The 26575-nt window shown below is 38.2% G+C and overlaps 1 protein-coding gene across 1 annotated transcript in view; it reads left to right on the top strand.

Moving 5' to 3' along the window:
- The window catches only part of DGKK (diacylglycerol kinase kappa), a 163653-nt gene that overhangs the window by 95110 nt on the left and 41968 nt on the right, over positions 1-26575 (top strand). The window contains exons 8-11 of the mRNA XM_043570257.1: positions 10548-10650; positions 24278-24461; positions 25184-25292; positions 26062-26201. Of these exons, the coding sequence (XP_043426192.1) occupies positions 10548-10650; positions 24278-24461; positions 25184-25292; positions 26062-26201 (536 nt within the window). The remainder of the gene's footprint in view (positions 1-10547; positions 10651-24277; positions 24462-25183; positions 25293-26061; positions 26202-26575) is intronic.

Genomic DNA, 26575 nt, shown 5'->3' with positions numbered 1-26575 from the left:
TCCTCAAAAAATTAAAAATATAACTACCCTATGACCCAGCAATAGCGCTGCTAGGAATTTACCCAAGGGATACAGGAGTGCTGATGCATAGGGGCACTTGTACCCCAATGTTTATAGCCGTGCTTTCAACAATAGCCAAATTATGGAAAGAACCTAAATGTCCATCAACTGATGAATGGATAAAGAAGATGTAGTTTATATATACAATGGAATACTACTTGGCAATGAGAAAGAATGAAATCATGCCACTTGCAGCAACGTGGATGGAACTGGACGGTATTATTCTGAATAAAATAAGTCATACAGAGAAAGACAGATATCATATGTTTTCATTCATATGTAGATCTTGAGAAACTTAACAGAAGACCATGGGGGAAGGGGAGGGGAAAAAATAGTTACAAACAGGGAGGGAGGGAGACAAACCATAAGAGACTCTTAAGTACAGAGAACAATTTGAGGGTTGATGAGGAGGTGGGGGAAAGAGGAAAATAGGTGATGGGCATTGAGGAAGGCACTTGTTGAATGAACATTGGGTGTTGTATGTAAGTGATGAACCACGGGTATCTACCCCAAAAACCAAGAGCACACTTTACACACTGTATATTAGCCAATTTGACAATAAATTATATTAAAAATACACTATAGGGAATCAATAGTAGATTAGAGGAGACAGAGGAACATGTCAGCAACCTGGAAGACAGGGTAATTGAAAGCAACCAAGCTGAAGATCAAAAAAATACAAACGAATATTTAAAAAATGGGAATAGGTTAAGGGAACTCAGCAACATCATCAAGCATAATAACATTCCAATTACAGGGATCCCAGAAGGAAAAGTGATAGAGAGGGCAGAAAATTTATTTGAAGTAATAATAGCTGAAAACATCCCTAATCTGAGGAAGGAAACAGAGATCCATTTTCAGGCAGCACAGGCAGACCCAACAAAATCAGCCCAAAGAAGTCCACACTGAGACACATAATAATTTAAATGGCAAAGCCTAATGATAAATATAGAATTTAAAAAGCAACAAAAGCAAACTGTTACATACCAGGGGAACCCCATAAGTCTATCAGCTGATTTTTCAGAAGAAAGTTTTCAGGCCACAAGGGACTGGCATAATATATTCAAACTACTGAAAGGAAAAAATCTGAAACTTGGAATACTCTACCCAGAAGGGCTATCATTTAGAACAGAAGGAGAGATAAATAGTTTCCCAGACCAAAAAAAAAAAAAAAAAGCTAAGAGTTCCTCACCATTAAACCAATCTTACAAGAAATGTTAAACAAAATTCTTTGAGTGAAAAGAAAAGGCCATAATCATGAGTAAGAAAATTATGAAAAGAAAAAACTTCACAGGTAAATGGAAGCATATAATAAAAGTATAAGATTAATCACTTAGAAAACCAGTATGCAGGTTAAAACATAAAAACAGTAAAATCAATTATACCTATAGAAATCAGTCAAGGGATTCACAAAATAAAAGGATGTAAAATATGACATCCATAAAACATGTGAAGGGAGGAGTAAAAATTTAGTGCTTTTAATAAGTTCAAACTTAAGTGACTATCAACTTAATATCAACTGCTATATGCATAAGATGTTATATACAAACCTAATGGTAACCACAAATCAAAAATCTATAGTAGATACACAAGAAATAAAGACAAAGAATCCATCCAAGCATATCACTAAACAAAGCCATCACAACACAAGGGAAGAGAGTAAGGGGAAAAAAGGAACAGAGAAGAACTACAAAAATAACCATACAATAAGTAACAAATGGCAATAAGTACATACCTAGTAATAATTACTTTCAATGTAAATGAAATAAATGCTTTATTTAAAAGACATAGAGTGACTGAATGGATAAGAAAGCAAGACCCATCTGTATGTTGCCTACAAGAGACTCACTTCAGACCTAACAACACATGCAAATTGAAAGTGAAGGGATTGGAAAACATTTATCATGCAAATGGAAGCAAAAAGAAAGCTGGGGTAGCAATACTTATATCAGAAAAAATAGACATTAAAACAAAGACTGTAACAAGAGACAAAGAAGGACACTACATAATGAGAAAGGGAACAAACCTACAGGAGGATATCACAATTATAAATATTTATGCACCCAATTTGAGAGCACCTAAATACATAGTGTTAACTATTAACAGACATAAAGGGAGAAATTGACAGTGATACAATAATAGTAGGGGACTTTAACACCCACTTACATTGATGGATACATCATCCAGACAGAAAATCAACAAAGAAATGGTGGCTTTGAATGACACATTGGACCAGATGGATCTAACAGATATATTTAGAACATTCCATCCAAAAACAGCAGAATATACATTCTTTTTAAGTGCACATGGAACATTCTCCAGAATAGATCACATGTTAGGTCACAAAACAAATCTCAATAAATTCAAAAAGATTGAAGCCATATTATGCATGTTTTCCCACCACAACAGTATGAAACTAGAAATCGATCACGAGAAAAAATGTGGAAAGAACACAAATACATGGATGCTAAATAATATGCTACTAAACAAAAAAGGGTCAATGAAGAAATTAAAAAGGAAAACACAAATACATGGACAGAAATAAAAATGAAAGCAAAATGGTCCAAAATCTTTGGGATGCAGCAAAAGCTGTTCCAAGAAGGAAGATTATAGCACTACAGGCCTTCCTCGAAAAGAAAAAAACCCTCAAATAAACAACGTAACTTTACATCTAAAGAGCTAGAAAACAAAAAACAAGCAAATCCCCGGACCAGTAGAATGAAAGACATAATAAAGATTAGGGAAGAAATAAATGAAATAAAGACTAAAAAAAAACAATGGAAGAGATCAATGAAACCGGCAGCTGTTTTTTTTTTAATAAACAAAAATGACAACCCTTTAGTGAGACTCATTAAGAAAAAAAAGAGGTTTAAAATAAATACAATCAGAGATGAAGGAGGAGAAATAACAAACAACACCACAGAAATACAAAAGATTTTAAGAGAATATTATGAAGAATTATATGCAACAAAATTGGACAACCTAAAATAAATGCATAAATTCCTAGAAACATATAACCTTCTAAAAGTGAATCAGGAAGAAACAGAAAATTTGAACAGACTGATTACTAGCAATGAAATTGAATCTTAACAAACAAAAGTCTAGGCCCAGCTGGCTTCACAGGTGAATTCTACCAAACATTTACAGAAGAGTTAAAACCTATTCTTCTTAAACTGTTCTAAATAACAGAAAAGGATGGAGAGCTTCCAAATTCATTCTATGAGGACAGAATTACCCTGATACCAAAGCTACATAAAGATACTTTTAAAAAAAACTTACAAGTCAATATCTCTGATGAAAATCCTTCACAAAATATTAGCAAACCAAATCTAAGAATACTATAAAAAATCATTTGCCACAATCAAGTGGTATTTATTCAAGGAATGCAAGAGTGGCTCAATGTTTGCAAATCAATCAACATGATACATCACATTAACAAGAGAAAGGATTTTTTAAAATGATCATTAGAAGAGATTCAGAAAAGCATTTGACAAGGTAAAACATCCATTCATGGTAAAAGCTCTCAACAAAGTAACCTTAGAGAAAACATACCTCAATATAATAAAGGCCATATATGACAAACACACACCTAACATCATGCTCAAGGGTGAAAAACTAAGAGATTTCCTGATAAGATCAAGAACAGGACAAGGAAGTCTACTTCCAACTTTTAGTCAACAAGTACTGGAAGTCCTAGCCACATCAGTCAGACAAGAAAAAGAAATAAAATGTATCCAAATTGGTAAGGAAGAAGTAAAGCTTTCATTATTTGCAAATGACATGATACTATGGATAGAAAACGCTAAGGACTCCACCAAAAAACTACTAGGACTGATAGCGGAATTCAGTAAAGTGACAGGATACAAAGTTAATAAACAAAAATCTGTTGCACTGTATACACTAATAATGAAAAAGCAGAAAGAGAAAATAAGAAAACAATCCCATTTACAATTGCAGCAACAACAAAAATTAAAATACCTAGGAATAAACTTAACCAGAGTAGTGAAAGATCTGTATTCTGAAAACTACAAAATATTGAAAGGAAGGAAATTTATAATACAAACAAATGGAAAGATATTCCATACTCATGGATTGGAAGAACCAATATTGTTCAAATGTACATTCTACCCGAAGTAATTTACAGATTTAACACATCCTAAAGAACCAACAACATTTTACACAGAATCCTAAAATTTGTATGGGACCACAAAAGACCCCAAATAGTCAAAGCAGTCTTGAGAAAAAAGAGAAAAGCTGGAGGTATCATGCTTTCTGAGTTCAAACTATACTACAAAGCTATAGTAATCAAAACAGTATGGTACTGGCAGAAAAATGACAGAGATCAATGGAACAGAACAGAGAGCTCAGAAGTAAATCCACACTTATATGACCAATTTTTCTATGACAAAGGAGTCAAGAATATATGATGGGGAAAAGACAGTCTATTCAACAAATAGTGCTGGAAAAAATGGACAGTGACATGCAAAAGAATGAAAGTGTACCACTTTCTTGCACCATAAACAAAAATAAAGTCAAAATGGATTAAAGACCTAAATGTGATACCTGAAACCATAAAACTCTTAGAACAAAAAATAGGCAGTAATTCCTTTGACATCAAACATTTTGCTAGATATGTCACCTCAGGAAAAGAAAACAAAAGTAAACTAAACTATTGTGACTACACCAAAATAAAAAGCTTTTGCACAGCAAAGGAAACCATTGACAAAACAAAACTCCACTTACTGAATGGGACAAGATATTTGCAAATGATATATCAGATAAAGAGTTAATATTCCAAAATATATAGAGAATTTATACAACTCAACATTAAAAAAAATAATAATAATCCACTTAAAAATGAGTAGAGGACCTGAATAGACATTTTTCCAAAGAAGACATACAAATGGCCAAAAGACACATGGAAAGATGCTCAGTAACACTAATCATCAGGGACATGCAAAACAAAACCACAGTGAGCTATCATCTCACACCTGTTAGAATTGCTAGTATCTAAAAAACAAAAAACAACAAGCATTTGTGAAGATGTGGAGAAAAATAAACCCTCGTGCAAAGGTGTAAGTTGGCAGGAATGCAAATTGGTGCAGCCACTGTGGAAATCTCTATAGAGGCACCTCAAAAAATTAAAAATAGAATTACCACATGATCCAGTAATTCCACTACTGAATATTTACCCACAGAATATGAAAACACTATTTTGAAAAGATATATGCACCCCTATGTTTATTGCAGAATTATTTAAAATAGCCAATATATGGAAGCAACCCAAGTGTCCATCCATAGATGAATGGATAAAGAAGTGATAAAGGAATATATATATATATATATATATATATATATTAAAAAGAATGAGGGGCGCCTGGGTGGCGCAGTCGGTTAAGCGTCCGACTTCAGCCAGGTCATGATCTCGCGGTCCGTGAGTTCGAGCCCCGCGTCAGGCTCTGGGCTGACAGCTCAGAGCCTGGAGCCTGTTTCCGATTCTGTGTCTCCCTCTCTCTCTGCCCCTCCCCCGTTCATGCTCTGTCTCTCTCTGTCCCAAAAATAAATAAACGTTGAAAAAAAATGTTTAAAAAAAAAAAGAATGAAATCTTGCCATTTGCAACAACATGGAATGATCTAGAGGGTATAATGCTAAATAAAATAAGTCAGAGAAAGACAAATATCATGTGATTTCACTCGTGTGGAATTTAAGAAAGAAAACAAATGAACAACAAAAAAAGTGACAAATAAGACTCTTAAATACAGAGAACAAACTGTTCTCTGGTTGCCAAAGCAGAGGTGGGTGGGGGTATGGGTGAAATAGGTGAAGGGGATTAAGAGTACACTTTTCCTAATGAGCACTGAATAATGTATAGAACTGCTGAATCATATTTTATACCTGAAACTAATATAACGCTATGTTAATTGTACTTTAATTTTTAAAAAGAAAAAAAAACTTATGGGATGCATCAAAAGCAGTTCTAGGAGAGAGGTTCATAGTGATAAAAACCTGAAGAAAAAAAATCTCAAATGAACAACCTAACTTTACACTTTAATGAAGTAAATAAAAAGAACAAACAAAACCCAAAGTTAGTACAAGTAAGGGAATAACTAAGATCAGAGCATCAATAAATGAAATTGAGACTAAAAGGACAATAGAATCCATGAATTTAAAAGGTGATTCTTTTAAAAGATAAAGAAAACTGACAAAACTTCAGCTAGACTCACCCTGAAAACAAAGAGAAGGCTCAAATAAATAAAATCAGAAATGAACAAGGAGATGTTACAACTGATACCACAGAAACACAAAGAATAATAAGGGACTACTATGGACAATTATACACCAACAAATTGGAAATATAGAAGAAATGGATAAATTACTAGAAACATAAAAGCACAAAGACTGAATCATAAAGAAATAGAAAATCTGAACAGATTATTAGTAGGGAGACTGAATCAGTAATCAAAAACCTCCCAAAAAACAAGTGTCTGGGACCAGACACATACACTGGTAAATTCTATCCAAAATTTTTAAAACAGAATTCATACAAATCCTTCTCAAAATCTTCAAAAAAATGTAAGAGGAAGGAACACTTCCAAACTCCTTCTATAAAGCCAGCATTACCCTGCTACCAAGACCAGATAAGGATGTCACAAGAAAAAAAAATTACAGGTCAATATCTCTGATGAACACAGATGCAAAAATCCTCAACAAAATATTAGCAAGCCAAATTCAACAGTACATTAAGGATCATACACTGTAATTGAGTACGATTCATTCCAGGGGTGCAAGTCTGGCTCAACATGCAGAAACCAATTGATGCAGTACACTACATTAACAAAGAAGAATAAAAAGTATATGATCATTTCAATAGATGCAGAAAATCATTTGGCAAAATTCAACATCCATTTATGATAAAAACTCTTAACAAAGTCGGTATAAAGGAAACATAATTCAACATAATAAAGGCCATATATGACAAACCCACAGCTAACATCATACCTAATGGTGAAAACATTTCAGCTTTTCCTTTAAGATCAGGAGCAAGACAAGAATGCCCATTCTCCCTGCTTTTATTCAGCATAGTATTAGAGGTCCTAGGCAAGAAAAAGAAATAGAAGTTATCTAGTTATAAAATAAATAAGTCACGGAGTTGAAAAGTACAGCAGAGGGAATAGAGTCAAATAATGTAGTAACATTGTATGGTGACTACACTAATCATGGTGAGCACTGAGTAATGTATAGAATTGTTGGAGCAATATGTTGTACACCTAAAACTAATATAACATTGTATGTCAATGATACTCCAATAATAAATTTTTAAGCATCCAAATCATAGAGATAGAAGTAAAACTGTCACTATTTGTGGATGACATATTATATATAGAAAACCTAAAAAGGGTTGCCTGGGTGACTCAGTCAGTTAAGCATCCAACTCTCAATTTTGGCTCAGGTCAAGCCCTATGTTGGGCTCTGTGCTGATAGTGTGGAGCCTGCTTGGTATTCTGTCTCTCCCTCTTTCTCCAGTCTCTCTCTCTCTCTCTCTCTCTCTCTCTCTCTCTCTCTCAAAATAAATAAATAAATAAACTTTTAAAAAGAAAAGAAAACCCTAAAGAGTTTACAAAAAAAAACCTGTTAGAACTAATAAATTCCAGGGGCGCCTGGGTGGCACAGTCGGTTAAGCGTCCGACTTCAGCCAGGTCACGATCTCGCGGTCCGTGAGTTCGAGCCCCACGTCGGGCTCTGGGCTGATGGCTCAGAGCCTGGAGCCTGCTTCCGATTCTGTGTCTCCCTCTCTCTCTGCGCCTCCCCCGTTCATACTCTATCTCTCTCTGTCCCAAAAATAAATAAACGTTGAAAAAAAATTAAAAAAAAAAAACTAATAAATTCCATAAAATTGCAGGATTCAAAATTAATATACAAAAATCTGTTGCATTTCTATATACTAATAAACTATCAGAAATTAAGAAAACCATCTCATTTATAACTGCAACAAAAATAATAAAATACCTAGGAATAAACTTAACCAAGGTGATGAAAGACCTGTACTCTGAAAACTACAAGATATTGATGAAAGAAATTTAATAAGATGCAAATAAATGGAAAAATATTCTGTGCTCATGGATTGGAAGAATTAATATTGTTAAAACATCTATATTTCCCAATGCAATCTACAGATTCAATGCAGTCCCTATCAAAATTCCAATGGGATTTTTCACAGAAGTAGAACAATTCCAAAATTTTTATGGAACCACAATAGTCCCCAAACAACCAATGCAACTTTGAGAAAGAAGAACAAAGCAGCAGACATCATGCTCCGTGATTTAAAACTACATTAAAAAACCATAGTAATCAAAACAGTATAGTATTGGCATAAAGACAGACACATAGGTCAATGGAACAAAATATCCCATAGATAAACTCATGCACATATGGTCAATTAATTTATGGCAAAGGAGTCAAGGATATACAATAGAGAAAAGATAGTCTCTTCAGTAAATGGTGCTGGGAAAGTTGGACACCCACCTGCAAAAAGAATGAAACTGGACCGCTATCTTATACCAGTCACAAAAATGAATTCAAATGGATTCAAGACTTGAATGTAAGACTTGAAACCATAAAACTTCTAGAAGAAAACATAGATGGTAAACTCCTTGAGATCAGACTTGTCATGGATTTTTGGATTTGACACCAAAAGTAAAGGCAACAAAAGAAAAAATAAACAGATGAGACTACTAAACAGCTTCTGCACAGCAAAGGAGCCATCAACAAAAGGAAAAAGGCAACCAACTAAATGAGAGAAAATATTTTTAAATCATATATCTGATAAGACGTAAATATCCAAAATATATAAAGAAGTCATACAACTCCATAGCACAAAGCAAGCAACAATCCAATTAAAAAATGGACAGAGGATCTACATAGATATTTTTCTAAAGACATACAGACGGCAAACAGATTTATGAAAAGGTATTCAATATCGCTAATCATCAGGCAAATGCAAATCAAAATGTCAATGAGATATCACCTCACACCTGTCAGAGTAGCTGTTACCGAAAAGACAAGAAATAAACGTTGACAAGGATATGGAGAAAAGAGAACCCTTGTGTACTGTTGGTATAAATGTGAATTGGTGCAGCCACTGTGGAAAACAGTAAAGAGTTTCCTTTAAAAATTAAAAATATAACTACCATATGACCTAGCAATTTCACTTCTGAAGAGAATGAAAACACTAACTCAAAAAGATATAGGCACTCTTATGTTCACAGCAACATTATTTATGATAGTCAAGATATGGTAAGAACCTAAGTGTCTAGTGATGGATGCATGGATAAAGAAAATGTGGTAGATGTATATGCAATGGAATATTATTCAGCCCTAAAAGTGAAGGAAATCATGGCATTTGCAGCAACATGGATGGACCTCAGGGCATTATGCTATATAAAATGAGTCAGAGAATGAGAAATACTATATGATCTCAATTACGTGTAGAATCTAAAAAAAATGAGCTCACAGATATGGGGATGGGGGTTAGGATATGGGCAAAATAGGTGAAGGTGGTCAAAAGGTACAAACTTCCAGTTCTAAAATAAATGAGACATCAGGATATAACGGACAGCATGGTGACTGTAGTTAATAATACTGTTTTGCCTACTTGTAATTTGCTAAGAATGTAGACCTTAAAAGTTATCATCACAAGAAAAGAAATGTAATTATATATGGTGACACATGTTAACTACACTTACTGTAGTGATCATTTTGCAATATATACAAATACCAAATCATTAGGTTGTACCCCTGGAGCTGATATAATGTTATATGTCAATTATATCTCAATAAAAAAAAAGAAAACTGTGGTTGTCCTTTGGCTTTCTTTTTAATTGCTCTTGCATAATCAGGCCAGATTCATGTCCACTAGGAACTATGTCATTTTCCAGGAAGTGGTACTTAAAAATATCAGAAATTTGGGAAATATGACCACTTGTGGAGAAGGCAGCAGAATCTCAGCTCTGCCAATTCCCAGGTATTTGACCATGAGCAAGACTCTTCACCTCTCTGACCTTTGGTATCCTCATTTCTAAAATGAACCTAATAATGTATTCCCTACTATACATGATTGATGTAAGGATTGGAGTGTAATAGTATATTATCAGGATTAGCATTCTTAAATTGCAAGTAAGCTCCCTATTGTGTAGGCCACTAAGATTGTGCCCTAGAACTTGTGTCTTCTTAATGCCTGTGATGGGTGTCTTCTAAAAGCTACCTTTAAAAGGAACAGAGCTCAGAGGCCATCTTCAGGGATGGTTCAAGCTCTGAGTGGAAAGTGGGTGTCCAGGTTAAGTCAGGGGAAAGTGTATGGCACCAAATCTCAGAAAGGGAGATTTTTAATACTGGGGACTGAAACCTTGGAATTTGACCTCAAGACTGATCAATTGTATCTTTTTCTCTCCCCCTTCCTTTTTTTCTCTCTGTTCTCTTGTCGTTTCAGGTGCATGATGACTGTCGTAGACGGTTTTCCAAGGAATGCTGGCTTGGAAGTCATCGAACATCAGTCATTCCTCCCACTGCTCTCAGCGACCCTAAAGGAGATGGTGAGTACCTAAACTTTAATCTCAGAATGTATTTCATTGGGACAGGAGGGAAGGTGCTAAGACTGGGGAAATTTTTTTTAATATGAAATTTATTGTCAAATTGGTTTCCATACAACACCCAGTGCTCATCCCAACAGCTGCCCTCCTCAATGCCCATCATCCACCCTCCCCTCCCTCCCACCCCCCATCAACCCTCAGTTTATTCTCAGTTTTTAAGAGTCTCTTATGCTTTGGCTCTCTCCCTCTCTAACTTTTTTTTTCCTTCCCCTCCCCCATGGTCTTCTGTTAAGTTTCTCAGGATCCACATAAGAGTGAAAACATATGGTATCTGTCTTTCTCTGTATGACTTATTTCACTTAGCAGAACACTCTCCAGTTCCATCCACGTTACTACAAAAGACCATATTTCATTCTTTCTCATTGCCAAGTAGTATTCCATTGTGTATATAAACCACAATCTCTTTATCCATTCATCAGTTGATGGACATTTAGGCTGGAAATGTTTTAATTAAATTATTATTCTCAACCAGTCAAACATTTTTGGGGAGTAGGAATGTGCATATATGTAAAGACAGCTCATGTTTCTTTTTAGACCTTTGGGATAATTAATGTTGGTATTTATGGTGTATATGTATGTGGGCATATTCTCTGTAGGCTCTTTCCCAGTTGCTTCTAAATTATCAGAATTGATTTCAGGTTTTTCATGATTTTCAGCCACTAGATAATCCATAAAAGAAGTTTGCTTTCATGCAGGTGGGCAAGGAAGAACTACATGAAGGCCCAGGTTATGTTACTCTTAGAATGGACACTAATACCAAGGTTGTCTCCAAATCTGAAATTAGCATGATTATTGTCCCAGCATGCTCTGCTCATGCTTTGTCAATTCCTAAACACTAGTGTTTTATTGAGAATTCTATTCATAAGGTGTTGGAAGGCTACAAAGAGATCCAAGATAAGAGCATAGCTAGAGTTTATGGTTATTGTCGACCCAGGATATGGATATGACAATTGATATGACATATGGATATAATATGACAAAAGGTAGCATATGCTAAGCTCCAAAGGAGTGACACTTGGAGGCACTTGGAGATCAGAAAATGTTACCACTGTCAACTAATTATAGGAGGTTTCACAGAATGGAGTTAGTAATGAAATCAAAGCAGCAAGACTAAACTTTCTATAGGGTCTCCTATCAGAGGGTTGGAGATGTTAGAACAGATAAAACAGGGGCCAAGGGGAGGGACGTTTTGTTTAGTTTTGTGTTTGCTTTCTAAAGTATGATATGACATAGAAGCAACATGGTATAAAGGATAAAATAAAGGCCAGGCAACCATGAGTTTTAGTTACTTACTAGCTAGGTGACCTTGGGTAAGTCACTTACATTCTCTGAGCTTCACTTTCCACATCTGTAAATGGAATGATACTGTATATTGTGAGGATAAGTAATAATATGTAAAGGGCCTGAATATGAAGGAACATAGCCCAAAGGACAACAAAATTAAATCACTAGTCTTGTAGCCTAATGAAAAATGTAGACTCCCACAGGAATACTTCACTTTTTAGCAATTGCTAACAATGAATGCTTTTTTGAGTATACCTCTACTTCCCCACTTTTTCTTTGCTTTTGAGAGACTCTCCTTTGTGCCATCGAGTTGTTCATTTGCTTCTCCCATTATTCATTACTAAATAATGGGAGCTGTCAATATCAAAATCACATATCACAGCTAAAAAGAGCTGACCTATTTTACTAACACTAAGGAATTTAGAAATCTAATATATTTACCAACTGACACGCTACTGTTTCACTAAACCAGCAAAGAGATACACTACCCATCAATTTCAGTTTGTGTATGGTTAACTTCACTCTATATATGGTCAATTTCACTTACTGGAGGGGAAAGTTCAAATCTTTCATGAAATGTTTTCATTTATATTTCACTAATATGCTAATTTATCCAACTCTAACATGTGGTGGTCTACTCACCCAGGAGTGGTTAGTGAACCAGAATTTCATTGACTTAAAAATTATCCCCATATTGATGCTTACTGCACATTTTGTTGCCAAGGAAGAGCCAACATTAGCTGACAGCAAAGAAAAGAAAGAAAAGTATATAGGTTCCTTAGTCAGAGAACAGAAGTGGGCAAGGATTCTGCAGCCGGTACAGCAGAGTTTTAGAACTGGACATAGCACATGTGCACATGTGTACATACACATCTGCACACACTCAGAGCCACTCTAGTCTTTTCCAGTAATTTTCTAACCCTAACACAGATACATCCAGATAGACATTGGTACAGGGAATGAGCCATTCACACAGGTTTCTTCAGGTTTCTGTCGTGTTTCCTTAATGACATGCACAGACACAAAGCTAAATTCACTCAGGGATGCATACATATATTATTCTAAAATCTACTCAAATATTTACACACATAAAGTCACCTACCAGATAGTTAACTAGAGAGGTGATGAGGTGGATGACTTGGTAAATTAAAGATGCTTGACTGGACAGGAAAAGGAAGGGAGTAGGAGGAAAATAGGATTGATAGAAGAGAAAAAGTAACAAACTAGTCAACCAAGCAAACTGAAGCTGGTATGAAAGTCAATTTAGTCTTGAATCTGAGATTTTGCTCACCCCAACAGGGGGACCTGGGGAAGATGTCTAAGCAGACTGAAGGATGCCCTCCTCAGCATCCCTCCTATCACCCTAAATAGGTATTAAGGGGCTGCAACCTATTTGTAATTAGCCCAACAGGTTATGTGTTTCCTGTCCTTAGGGAAGTTGGAGTTTCTTAGTTTTTTCCTATCCTATCACTTCTTACTCTTGTTATAGACAATCAACTAATGGCATTGCTTCTTTCTTTTGTTTTCCACCAATGACATAGTATTATTGCTTAGAAGCACATGAGCTAAGCCATTCTTTTTGTGTAGTATTTCATCTAATGCCCCATGAGCTAGGTTTTAGCCTTTCCTTTCACTCATCTGCAGTATTGATCCAATTGAATCTCACTCTTGAGAAGCTTTCTTTCAATAACAGTTATACTCAGGTGCATTGTGAGGGTTAGGTGAACTAACATCTGTTAGAGATCATTTTAAAATATAGGAAGGGGATAAGTAAGCTGTCTTTATGCTAATTTAACATCCTTCTGTGGTACAAACTGAACAAATTTGAGAGGGACTATAGGCTTCCTGGTTTGGAGAACTGTGGTTGTATTAAGGCAGCTCAAAGAAGCATGAGCTTTTATTTGTTTGTTTTTTGAAAGGCTCTTTCAGGCTGTTGAGTTATCTAAAGTCAACTAAGTTCTCTAAGCCCTTTTCACACTTGATCCTGCCAAACCAAGTTCCTATTGTCCAATTCTGGTACAATTTATGTCCTCAGGTGTAAAATCCAAGCTTCACATTTATCCCTTTTTCATCTTGTTGACTTTGATCTACCTGCCCATTAGGTCATTTTTCTTTTTTTTAATATGAAATTTATTGACAAATTGGTTTCCATACAACACCCAGTGCTCATCCCAAAAGGTGCCCTCCTCAATACCCATCACCCACCCTCCCCTCCCTCCCACCCCCCATCAACCCTCAGTTTGTTCTCAGTTTTTAACAGTCTCTTATACTTTGGCTCTCTCGCACTCTAACCTCTTTTTTTTTTTTTCCTTCCCCTCCTCCATGGGTTCCTGTTAAGTTTCTCAGGATCCACATAAGAGTGAAACCATATGGTATCTGTCTTTCTCTGTATGGTTTATTTCACTTAGCATCACACTCTCCAGTTCCATCCACGTTGCTACAAAGGGCCATATTTCATTTTTTCTCATTGCCACGTAGAATTCCATTGTGTATATAAACCACAATTTCTTTATCCATTCATCAGTTGATGGACAGTTAGGCTCTTTCCATAATTTGGCTATTGTTGAGAGTGCTGCTATGAACATTGGGGTACAAGTGGCCCTATGCATCAGTACTCCTGTATCCCTTGGATAAATTCCTAGCAGTGCTATCGCTGGGTCATAGGGTAGGTCTATTTTTAATTTTCTGAGGAACCTCCACACTGCTTTCCAGAACGGCTGCACCAATTTGCATTCCCACCAACAGTGCAAGAGGGTTCCCGTTTCTCCACATCCTCTCCAGCATCTATAGTCTCCTGATTTGTTCATTTTGGCCACTCTGACTGGCGTGAGGTGATATCTGAGTGTGGTTTTGATTTGTATTTCCGTGACGAGGAGCGACGTTGAGCATCTTTTCATGTGCCTGTTGGCCATCCGGATGTCTTCTTTAGAGAAGTGTCTATTCATGTTTTCTGCCCATTTCTTCACTGGGTTATTTGTTTTTCGGGTGTGGAGTTTGGTGAGCTCTTTATAGATTTGGGATACTAGCCCTTTGTCCGATATGTCATTTGCAAATATCTTTTCCCATTCCGTTGGTTGCCTTTTAGTTTTGTTGGTTGTTTCCTTTGCTGTGCAGAAGGTCCCAGTAATTCACTTTTGCTTTTAATTCCCTTGCGTTTGGGGATGTGTTGAGTAAGAGATTGCTACAGCTGAGGTCAGAGAGGTCTTTTCCTGCTTTCTTCTCTAAGGTTTTGATGGTTTTCTGTCTCACATTTAGGTCCTTTATCCATTTTGAGTTTATTTTTGTGAATGGTGTGAGAAAGTGGTCTAGTTTCAACCTTCGGCATGTTGCTGTCCAGTTCTCCCTGCACCATTTTTTAAGAGGCTGTCTTTTTTCCATTGGATGTTCTTTCCTGCTTTGTCAAAGATGAGTTGGCCATACGTTTGTGGGTCTAGTTCTGGGGTTTCTATTCTATTCCATTGGTCTATATGTCTGTTTTTGTGCCAATACCATGCTGTCTTGATGATGACACCTTTGTAGTAGAGGCTAAAGTCTGGGATTGTGATGCCTCCTGCTTTGGTCTTCTTCTTCAAAATTCCTTGGCTATTCGGGGCCTTTTGTGGTTCCATATGAATTTTAGGATTGCTTGTTCTAGTTTCAAGAAGAATGCTGGTGCAATTTTGATTGGGATTGCATTGAATGTGTAGATAGCTTTGGGTAGTATTGACATTTTGACAATATTTATTCTTCCAATCCATGAGCAGGGAATGTCTTTCCATTTCTTTAAATCTTCTTCAATTACCTTCATAAGCTTTCTATAGTTTTCAGCATACAGATCCTTTACATCTTTCATTAGATTTATTCCTAGGTATTTTATGCTTCTTGGTGCAATTGTGAATGGGATCAGTTTCTTTATTTGTCTTTCTGTTGCTTCATTGTTAGTGTATAAGAATGCAACTGATTTCTGTACATTGATTTTGTATCCTGCAACTTTGCTGAATTCATGTATCAGTTCTAGCAGACTTTTGGTGGAGTCTATCTGATTTTCCATGTATAATATCATGTCATCTGCAAAAAGCGAAAGCTTGACTTCATCTTTGCCAATTTTGATGCCTTTGATTTCCTTTTGTTGTCTGATTGCTGATGCTAGAACTTCCAGCACTATGTTAAACAACAGTGGTGAGAGTGGGCATCCCTGTCGTGTTCCTGATCTCAGGGAAAAAGCTCTCAGTTTTTCCCCGTTGAGGATGATGTTAGCTGTGGGCTTTTCATAAATGGCTTTTATGATCTTTAAGTATGTTCCTTCTCTCCCGACTTTCTCAAGGGTTTTTATTAAGAAAGGGTGCTGGATTTTGTCAAAGGCCTTTTCTGCATCGATTGACAGGATCATATGGTTCTTCTCTTTTTTTGTTGTTAATGTGATGTATCACGTTGATTGATTTGTGAATGTTGAACCAGCCCTGCATCCCAGGAATGAATCCCACTTGATCATGGTGAATAATTCTTTTTATATGCCGTTGAATTCGATTTGCTAGTATCTTATTGAGAATTTTTGCATCCATATTCATCAGGGATATGAATGAATCTCTTTTTTTACTAGGTCTCTGTCTGGTTTAGGAATCAAAGTAATACTGGCTTCATAGAATGAGTCTGGAAGTTTTCCTTCCCCTTCTATTTCTTGGAATAGCTTGAGAAGGATAGGTATCATCTCTGCTTGAAACGTCTGGTAGAACTCCCCTGGGAAGCCATCTGGTCCTGGACTCTTATTTGTTGGGAGATTTTTGATAACCGATTCAATTTCTTCGCTGGTTATGGGTCTGTTCAAGCTTTCTATTTCCTCCTGATTGAGTTTTGGAAGTGTGTGGGTGTTCAGGAATTTGTCCATTTCTTCCAGGTTGCCCAATTTGTTGGCATATAATTTTTCATAGTATTCCCTGATAATTTTTTGTATCTCTGAGGGATTGGTTGTAATAATTCCATTTTCATTTATGATTTTATCTATTTGGGTCATCTCCCTTTTCTTTTTGAGAAGCCTGGCTAGAGGTTTGTCAATTTTGTTTATTTTTTCAAAAAACCAACTCTTGGTTTCGTTGATCTGCTCTACAGTTTTTTTAGATTCTATATTGTTTATTTCTGCTCTGATCTTTATTATTTCTCTTCTTCTGCTGGGTTTAGGCTGCCTTTGCTGTTCTGCTTCTAGTTCCTTTAGGTGTGCTGTTAGATTTTGTATTTGGGATTTTTCTTGTTTCTTGAGATAGGCCTGGATTGCAATGTATTTTCCTCTCAGAACTGCCTTCGCTGCATCCCAAAGCATTTGGATTGTTGTATTTTCATTTTCGTTTGTTTCCACATATTTTTTAATTTCTTCTCTAATTGCCTGGTTGACCCACTCATTCGTTAGTAGGGTGTTCTTTAACCTCCATGGTTTTGGAGGTTTTCCAGACTTTTTTCTGTGGTTGATTTCAAGCTTCATAGCATTGTGGTCTGAAAGTATGCATGGTATAATTTCAATTCTTGTAAACTTATGAAGGGCTGTTTTGTGACCCAGTATATGATCTATCTTGGAGAATGTTCCATGTGCACTCGAGAGGAAAGTATATTCTGTTGCTTTGGGATGCAGAGTTCTAAATATATCTGTCAAGTCCATCTGTTCCAATGTCTCATTCAAGGCCCTTGTTTCTTTATTGACCGTGTGTCTAGATGATCTATCCATTTCTGTAAGTGGGGTGTTAAAGTCCCCTGCAATTACCACATTCTTCTCAATAAGGTTGCTTATGTTTATGAGTAATTGTTTTATATATTTGGGGGCTCCGGTATTCGGCGCATAGACATTTATAATTGTTAGCTCTTCCTGATGGATAGACCCTGTAACTATTATATAATGTCCTTCTTCATCTCTTGTTACAGCCTTTAATTTAAAATCTAGTTTGTCTGATATAAGTGTGGCTACTCCAGCTTTCTTTTCGCTTCCATCGTATGATAAATAGTTCTCCATCCCCTCACTCTCAATCTAAAGGTGTCCTCAGGTCTAAAATGAGTCTCTTGTAGACAGCAAATAGATGGGTCTTGTTTTTTTATACATTCTGATACCCTATGTCTTTTGGTTGGCGCATTTAATCCATTTACATTCAGTGTTATAGAAAGATACGGGTTTAGAGTCATTGTGATGTCTGTATGATTTATGCTTGTACTGATGCCTGTGGTACATTGTCTCACAGGGTCCCCCTTAGGATCTCTTGTAGGGCTGGTTTAGTGGTGACAAATTCCTTCAGTTTTTGTTTGTTTGGGAAGACCTTTATCTCTCCTAAATTCTAAATGACAGACTTGCTGGATAAAGGATTCTCGGCTGCATATTTTTTCTGTCTAGCACCCTGAAAATCTCGTGCCAATTCTTTCTGGCCTGCCAATTTTCAAAAGAGAGATCAGTCACGAGTCTTATAGGTCTCCCTTTATATGTGAGGGCACGTTTACCCCTTGCTGCTTTCAGAATTTTCTCTTTATCCTTGTATTTTGCCAGTTTCACTATGATATGTCATGCAGAAGATCGATTCAAGTTACGTCTGAAGGGAGTTCTCTGTGCCTCTTGGATTTCAATGCCTTTTTCCTTCCCCAGTTCAGGGAAGTTCTCAGCTATGATTTCTTCAAGTACAGCTTCAGCACCTTTCCCTCTCTCTTCCTCCTCTGGGATACCAATTATGCGTATATTATTTCTTTTTAGTGTATCACTTAGTTCTCTAATTTTCCCCTCATACTCCTGGATTTTTTTATCTCTCTTTTTCTCAGCTTCCTCTTTTTCCATAACTTTATCTTCTAGTTCACCTATTCTCTCCTCTGCCTCTTCCATCCGAGCCGTGGTGGTTTCCATTTTGTTTTGCATTTCATTTAAAGTGTTTTTCAGCTCCTCGTGACTGTTCCTTAGTCCCTTGATCTCTGTAGCAAGAGATTCTCTGCTATCCTCTATACTGTTTTCAAGCCCAGCGATTAATTTTATGACTATTATTCTAAATTCATTTTCTGTTATATTACTTAAATCATTTTTGATCAGCTCATTAGCTGTTGTTATTTCCTGGAGATTCTTCTGAGGGGAATTCTTCTGCTTGGTCATTTTGGATAGTCCCTGGCGTGGTGAGGACCTGCAGGGCACTTCCCCTGTGCTGTGGTGTATAACTGGAGTTGGTGGGCGGGGCTGCAGTCAGACCTGATGTCTGCCCCCAGCCCACCGCTGGGGCCACAGTCAGACAGGTGTGTGCCTTCTCTTCCCCTCTCCTAGGGGTGGGAATCACTGTGGGGTGGCATGGCCCATCTGGGCTACTTGCACACTGCCAGGCTAGTGGTGCTGGGGATCTGGTGTATTAGCTGGGGTGGGTAGGCAAGGTGCACGGGGGCAGGAGGGGGAGGCTTAGCTCGCTTCTCCTTAGGTGATCCACTTCAGGAGGGGCCCTGTGGCAGCGGGAGGGAGTCAGATCTGCTGCTGGAGGTTTGGCTCCGCAGAAGCACAGAGTTGGGTGTTTGCGTGGAGCGAGCAAGTTCCCTGGCAGGAACTGGTTCCCTTTGGGATTTTGGCTGGGGGATAGGCGGGGGAGATGGCGCTGGCCAGCGCCTTTGTTCCCCGCCAAACTGAGCTCTGTCGTCCGGGGGCTCAGCAGCTCTCCCTCCCTTTGTCCTCCAGCCTTCCCGCTTTCCAAGCAGAGCTGCTAACTTATGTCCTCCCAGATGCTAAGTCGCGCTTGCTGTCGGAACACAGTCCGCCCAGCCCCTCCGCTTTTGCAAGCCAGACTCAGGGGCTCTGCTTGGCCGGCGAGCCGCCCCTCCACCCCGGCTCCCTCCCTTAGTCCGTGGAGCACGCACCGCCTCGCCGCCCTTCTTACCCTCTTCCGTGGGCCTCTGGTCTACGCTTGGCTCTGGCGACTCCATTCTGCTAATCCTCTGGCGTTTTTCTGGGTTATTTAGGCAGGTGTAGGTGGAATCTAAGTGATCAGCAGGATGCGCAGTGAGCCCAGCGTCCTACGCCGCCATCTTGACTAGAATCTCCTAATTCCCATTAGGTCATTTTTCAATCCCATTCTGTCATCCAATAGCTTTCCCTCCAGCTTTGAGTACTTCAAATTTGAGAAGCCAGACTTCTATGTTTTCATTTGAATTGTTGATTAAAATTGCTGAACAGTACAGGACACTCCATTACAATTAACATCAGCCTATTCAAAAGCAGCCTTGTGGGCACCATTACTTACCTGGTTATGAATCTGCCTAACATTGCTATATTCCAGTCCATGATGCCACACAATTTTCTCACCTTGTTCACAGATTCTCTTGACAAACTTGGCCTTGCTCAAATTCAGATATTCTCTGACTCTAGGAGAAATGCTAGATGGGTCTGCCCTTGTCTTTTCCAAAGAATAGCTTTCTGCCAACACTGCTTCCCTTTGTCTTCCCATCTGTAACCAAATTAGGTTTGACACTGAAGCATGAGTTGCCTTAATTATAGAAATTTCTCCTTATCTCACAGTTTTCCATCCCCATCCTGGATTATTTTTATTAATCATTGCAACATGATGCTATTGTACATATGGAGAAATGAATACCCAGAGAAGTTAAGATGTTTGCTCTAGTTTAGTGAATAAATCTAGAGGGCAACCAGCTGTGGCACACAGCTGCATTATGTTGTAGAATTACATTGCAGAAGGCAACCCATGATCCAAGCTGCCAAATGGATCTACAAATGATTTCAGCTACACCCTTGTGGCTATTTAACTTATTGATAACATTAGCATAATTCTTTCTTCCTATTTCTTAATTTAATCCTTAAATAGTTGATATATTCACATGGTTAAAGTTTTTCTAAAAAATAGAAACACACATATGCACATATTTAGTTTAAAAATATTACTATCCTTTCTCTCAATCTTCTCAGTCTCCTGTAGTCCCATCCCATGACCACTCACAAAAAGTTGACTACTGCCATTGGTTTATTCAATAGCTTCAAGTATGTCTTCCAGTATATACTAGTAAATATAAACATATATTCTTATCCCTCCCCTTTTTAACACTGTACACATTGCTCTAAACCTTGCTTTTATTTTATCCTTCATAGTATATTTAGGAGGTCATTTTGTATCAAAATATTGCCTCCTTGTTCTTTTTTTACAGCTATAAGATAACCCATTATATGGATATACCATAATTTACTTAACTAGTTCTCTATTGGTAGATAACTTGGTGGTTTTCACTCTTTTGCTATTACAACAATGTTGCAATGAACAATCTCATACAGGTCATTTTACATATACATCTATAGGAAAAATTCCCCGAAGTGTAATTACTGGGTCATAATGAATAGGCCTTTGTAATTTTCATAGATGCTGTCAAATTACCCTCCATAGGGCTTGTTGTCACTTTGCACTTCCACCCTCAGTGATAGTGCATATTTTTCCATGTCTTCCTCAATCAACTGTATCATCTATTTTTTTTTATTTTTGCCAATCTTCTGGATAAGAAAAAAAATGGTACCATGGCCAGTTTTAACTAGTCTCTTACTATAGCGAGTTTGTTCATCTTTCACATTTAAGAAACAATTCATATTTCCTTTTCTCCTCAATGTAACACCTAGTTTATTTTCATCTCAACACTGGGAAACAAGTTAGTTTTTGGAATGGGCCACTTTGCAGATAAGGAAACTGAGGCCCAAATAGTTCATAGCAGTTGGTATCAGTGCTACTGCTGCCTCATCTTTAAAAAGGGACTAACCCATTGGACCTTTGGCACTGTTAAAAATCATTGAGCATAGAAAGATCTATTCCATAACCTCTGGCAGAGGTAGTCCTTGCTTCTAAGCATAGCTCACAGTTCCATTAGATGTTGGCAGGAGGCTGTTTCCATAAATCCTTTCATTGAAGTGCATACTCAAAGTCATATGCTCACCTAGAGGGTGTTGGTGAGAGGTTGCTGAATAAAAGGAACCACAGAGCAGAATCAGATTCTCAAAGCAGAGGTAAGCCTGAGACCAGGTGGTGAGTTGGGGCTTGATTGTTGTTTGGTAAAGGAGCAAGCGCATAAAAAGATACTACTTTTTTTTTTTTATTTTCTTCATGTATCTTATGACTTGACCCTAATGTTTCATACAATACTAGCCACACCCTTATTTTTGAACTGCGTCCTCTAACATCTTGTTATCATTTTATATGGTCCCTGTCGTCTCTCTGACCTCATTTCTGCCACTCCCCCCCCCCACTCACTCCACAACAGTCATGCCTTTCTGTTTACTGGTCTTCAGACACCCCAGACAGTCTCCCTTCTCTGGGTCCTAGCACTTACTCTTTCTTCTGCCCCAGAAACTTTTCCCCCTAATATCTGCATTGCTCAGTTCTTTATTTCATTTAAGTCTCATCTCACATGTCACCTCCCCAGAGAAGCTGTCTCTGACTACTCTGTCTAAAATTACACCCCCTTCAGTCACCATCCCCTTACCCTGACTTCTTTTTCTTCAAATTATATTATTTTCTTTTTTTAATAATGTTTATTTATTTTTGAGAGAGAGAGAGAGAGAGAGAGAGAGTCAGAGAAGGGCAGAGAGGGAGACACAGAATCTGAATCAGGGTCCAAGCTGAACTATCAGCACAGAGTTTGATGCCAGGCTCAAACCCACGAACTGGGAGATCATGACCTGAACTGAAGTTGGACACTCAACCAGGCGACCTGATATTATTTTCTATATTTCTTTGTTGTGGTGTGTCTCCCACCATTAGAATATAAGCTCCACAAGAACAGAGACTATTTCTATCTTGTCCACCATTTATTCTCAGAACACAAGAAGGACAATCACAGAGAATGCCCTCAATACATATTTGTTGAATGAATGTCTTAACTACCATTGTGTCAACATATTACCTTTTGTAAAACAAATGTTGAAAAGGGCACTATTTTTGGATAATGTGTTCAGGGAGAGCAACTACTTCTAAGCTATGCTATTGAAGGGATATAGCAGACTTCCCTTATAGCTGTGAGTCCTAGCAAGCCTTGAAAATTTGGTGCATGACTGGCTAGCTGGGTTAGGATCCCTTTGAGTTCTACTGGCCATTGAGTAGGAATTGGCCCATAGAGGAAGCCTGCTTTAGCTTTTCCAGGAAGCAAAGGAGCAAAGGAAGCAAAGGAAGCCTTTGCTTTTCCAGGCAAAACAGCCATGAAATCTGCTCAAGTCAGCAGAATTCCTCCAGGCTCCCTTTCACTCAGGTTACAACAAATGGGATATCTCACCTCCCTCCCCATGCCCCGCATCATTCAGGAGTGAGCCACATACCTTTTTCCCTTTGCATTTATTTTTGCTGGGGTATCCCTGGCAAGTCATAAGCTCAGAGGTTTGGGGGCTCACGATTTGTCTACCATCTCCTAGGGGGCCATTGCTCACTACCTGTCTCCCTGCCCACAGGCTCTAAGACAGCACAAGCTGACAGGCTTTGGCAATTTAGACTGCTATAACTCCACTTCACTGTAGGGAACTTCAGAGTTAGGGATTATTAAAAGCATCTCTCTTATTCAGACAATTTCCCTATAGTCTTGTTTCCCCTGGAAGTTGGTGTGATAACTTGGATTGCTCTGCCAGAGCCTCAAAGGAGTGATTAAAGCTCCCTGCTTCATCCCACTTTGATATGTTCTGTAATTAGCTCCTAGCTAAAAGACAGCTTTTCCTCCCCCTCGCTCTTTACCTGGTACCTTCTCACTGTGAGAATTGAGCTATCCCAGAGAGAGGACTAGTTGGTATGCTGATCCTCCCCCTGGGCTCCCAACACTCTCCTTCAGATTCCCCACAGTGTTTTATTAACCCTTCATTATGGCACCAATTTCCTTAATCTTTGTGTTTGAACATATTATTGTGTATGAGTCTGTTCCTCCAGCTTGAGGGCAGAGGCTATACCCCTAGCAGTATCTAGCATGATGATTGGCATGTAGTAGTTGCTTAACAAATGTTTGCCTGGCAACAGCTGGGCAAACATTAAATAAAAGCCCCTTTGGGTTGTGTTCTGAATTCCCCTCTAGTTCTCATTCTCAGGGGTCTGGGCATAAGGAAAATCTGGGAGGCTTTGGATATGTGTTTGGCTTTGTTTGTGGTGATTGTATCATGGGTGTTTACATGTATCTAAACTCATTAAATTGCACACATTAAATATGTACAATTATTTGTATATCAATTATACCTCAATAAAGCTGTTTTTAAAAAGTCTTTCCAAAATGTGATGTTAAGTCATGTCTTGTTTCCATCTCAATGGCCCTGTTATTTGTTCTCCTTTTTCTTTTTGTTGTGTGCATATATCAGGCCAATTAGTAGTATCTTCAGACTTCTGGAACCTTGATTGGTCATCAGCCTGTTCATGTCCCCTTCTCATCTTCATCAACTCCAAAAGTGGCGATCACCAAGGGATCATCTTCCTCCGAAAATTCAAGCAATACCTTAATCCTTCTCAAGTTTTTGACCTGTCGAAGGGTGGACCTGAAGCTGGGTAAGCATGGGGTAAGGGATATAGTTGGGTATATATATGGAACTTTTCACTCTATATATTCTAGACTAGGATAGGTTTCCTGAAATCAGTTCTAGTACCTGGGTAGGAAAGATATATTTTCTCAAGTCAGGACACAAACATATAACTTCAGAACATTTCAGGTTGGGTAGTTGGAGAACTTTTAGCCCTCTCCCAGAAATACCTTCAGGACCATGTCCTGGTCTCAGATTTGCTTTACTTTTCCTGTTTGGAAGAAGTCTAACTATATCTCCTGACCTCAGAGGAGAAGACAAATGGATATTACTGCTCACCTTTCCTGTCCCTCATTCCTTCCAGGGACCAAATAGATATATCTCTACTATAGGCCTGTTTTATTTAGGGACCATCTGACTGTTCAGCTCTGGTTTTTGTGAGGCCACTGGCCAATGTGCAAGGCATTCTTCTTGGGCTCAACAAGGAGTTTAGCTATGTTATTGTAGCTTCTAAAGTATGATTATGCATCGAAGATGGTAGGCTGAAGCAAGGCCTCATCTCCAGGATTGCCTATGGGAGAATTGCCTGTGATGTTAGGAATACAGAGATATAGGAGCTAAGTGAAAGAAGGAAGGTAGCCTGTTAGCAGGATGCAGAAGCAGCAGTCCTTAGCTCTTGGCACAGTATAGAAAAGAGTTGTGAACCCTAACCATTCATGAAATTACTTTTTTTCTCCCTCTTTCTTTTAGGCTGTCCATGTTCAAGAATTTTGCTCGTTTTCGCATTGTGGTTTGTGGTGGAGATGGCAGTGTGAGCTGGGTCTTATCTCTGATTGATGCCTTTGGATTACATGAAAGGGTGAGTTCCTGGCTGACTCAGTTTAGCCATTGCTAAAGAGATTGGGAGTATGGAGCTGCTCATCCCAAAAAGTCCCTGGTCTTCATGCTCCTTATGTATATAACATGTTTTCCACTGGTTTCATAGCCAACCTGGCTGACAGATTCCCAATCTAAGCTTCATCACCTAAACCATTTTCTGGTTATCTGTGAGAAGGAGAAATGAGGGAGTTATCAGAAAGAATGAGCAATACTATATTCTCCAGGCCACAAAGTGAAGAATCTAAGGGGAGGAGAGCAAACAGAAAAGAAGTGGCTTCAGGCAACATTCAGCCCCCAATTTTCTTACCCTCCTGAGGCCACTGATTTTCTTCCCCAAGTCTCAAGAGTAAGAAACTTTCCTCTAACTTTCCCTTCTCTCCCTAGATAGCTCCATCCCCTTCTGACTCTTATAGCTTTGTCTCCCAAGTCACCTTATCTCCTTGGCCAACCCTTGATAGAAATTTATGGCTATACTTCTCTTTCATAAGCATGGCTATAAATACTGGCATATTCTAGCAATATTTTCTTTCACTGAGTAGGTTCTATATTGCCAAGAGCAGGGGCCCAACCCCTTAGGAAAAAGTTCACTCAACATCAGACATCTTCCTATTACACTTCCTAAAATCAGAAGTCTCCTATTGCCACTGGTTTTGAGACCACAATCTTTCCCAAGGAGCACCTTCTGGGTTTGTTTATGGGTGGATCTTGGTAGGATTGTCTGAAAGGGGTGCCTGTTTTTGTTCTTGCAGTGTCAGTTGGCAGTCATACCACTTGGAACCGGCAATGATCTGGCCCGTGTCCTAGGCTGGGGCGCATTCTGGAACAAAAACAAGTCGCCTGTCAACATCCTCAACAGAGTGGAGCAGGCTAGTGTGAGAATTCTAGACAGGTGAGTGGCTGAAAGATCAGGTCATTGTGCCTATTCCAGTCCCACATCAGTTATTCTGTTACATCATCTCAACCATGAATGTTGTAACCTCCCTCATAGTGCCTCATTTCCTGTCTAGCTTCAATGCAGGGCAGTTTGTGTGGGGCAACACTTATCTATTAGGAAGTCAGGGTCCACTATGTATCCTTTAGACATCACTAAAGCCCTTCTCCAAACTCAAAAGATCCTAAATCAGGAGCCCCATGGGTAAATTTTAAGGGTTCTGTCAACCTCCTTCAAGTTGCATAGCTAATAGTCTATGTAAGCATATTTTTTCCTTGGGAGCATTTCTATCTTTCTGTTCTATTCTAGAATAGTATAGAAACTATTCTATA

Source organism: Prionailurus bengalensis, chromosome X (genome assembly GCF_016509475.1).
Source record: "Prionailurus bengalensis isolate Pbe53 chromosome X, Fcat_Pben_1.1_paternal_pri, whole genome shotgun sequence".
Taxonomy (NCBI): domain Eukaryota; kingdom Metazoa; phylum Chordata; class Mammalia; order Carnivora; family Felidae; genus Prionailurus; species Prionailurus bengalensis.
The sequence above is the reverse complement of the archived record's forward strand: the minus strand, read 5'-3'. Positions and strand labels throughout refer to the sequence as shown.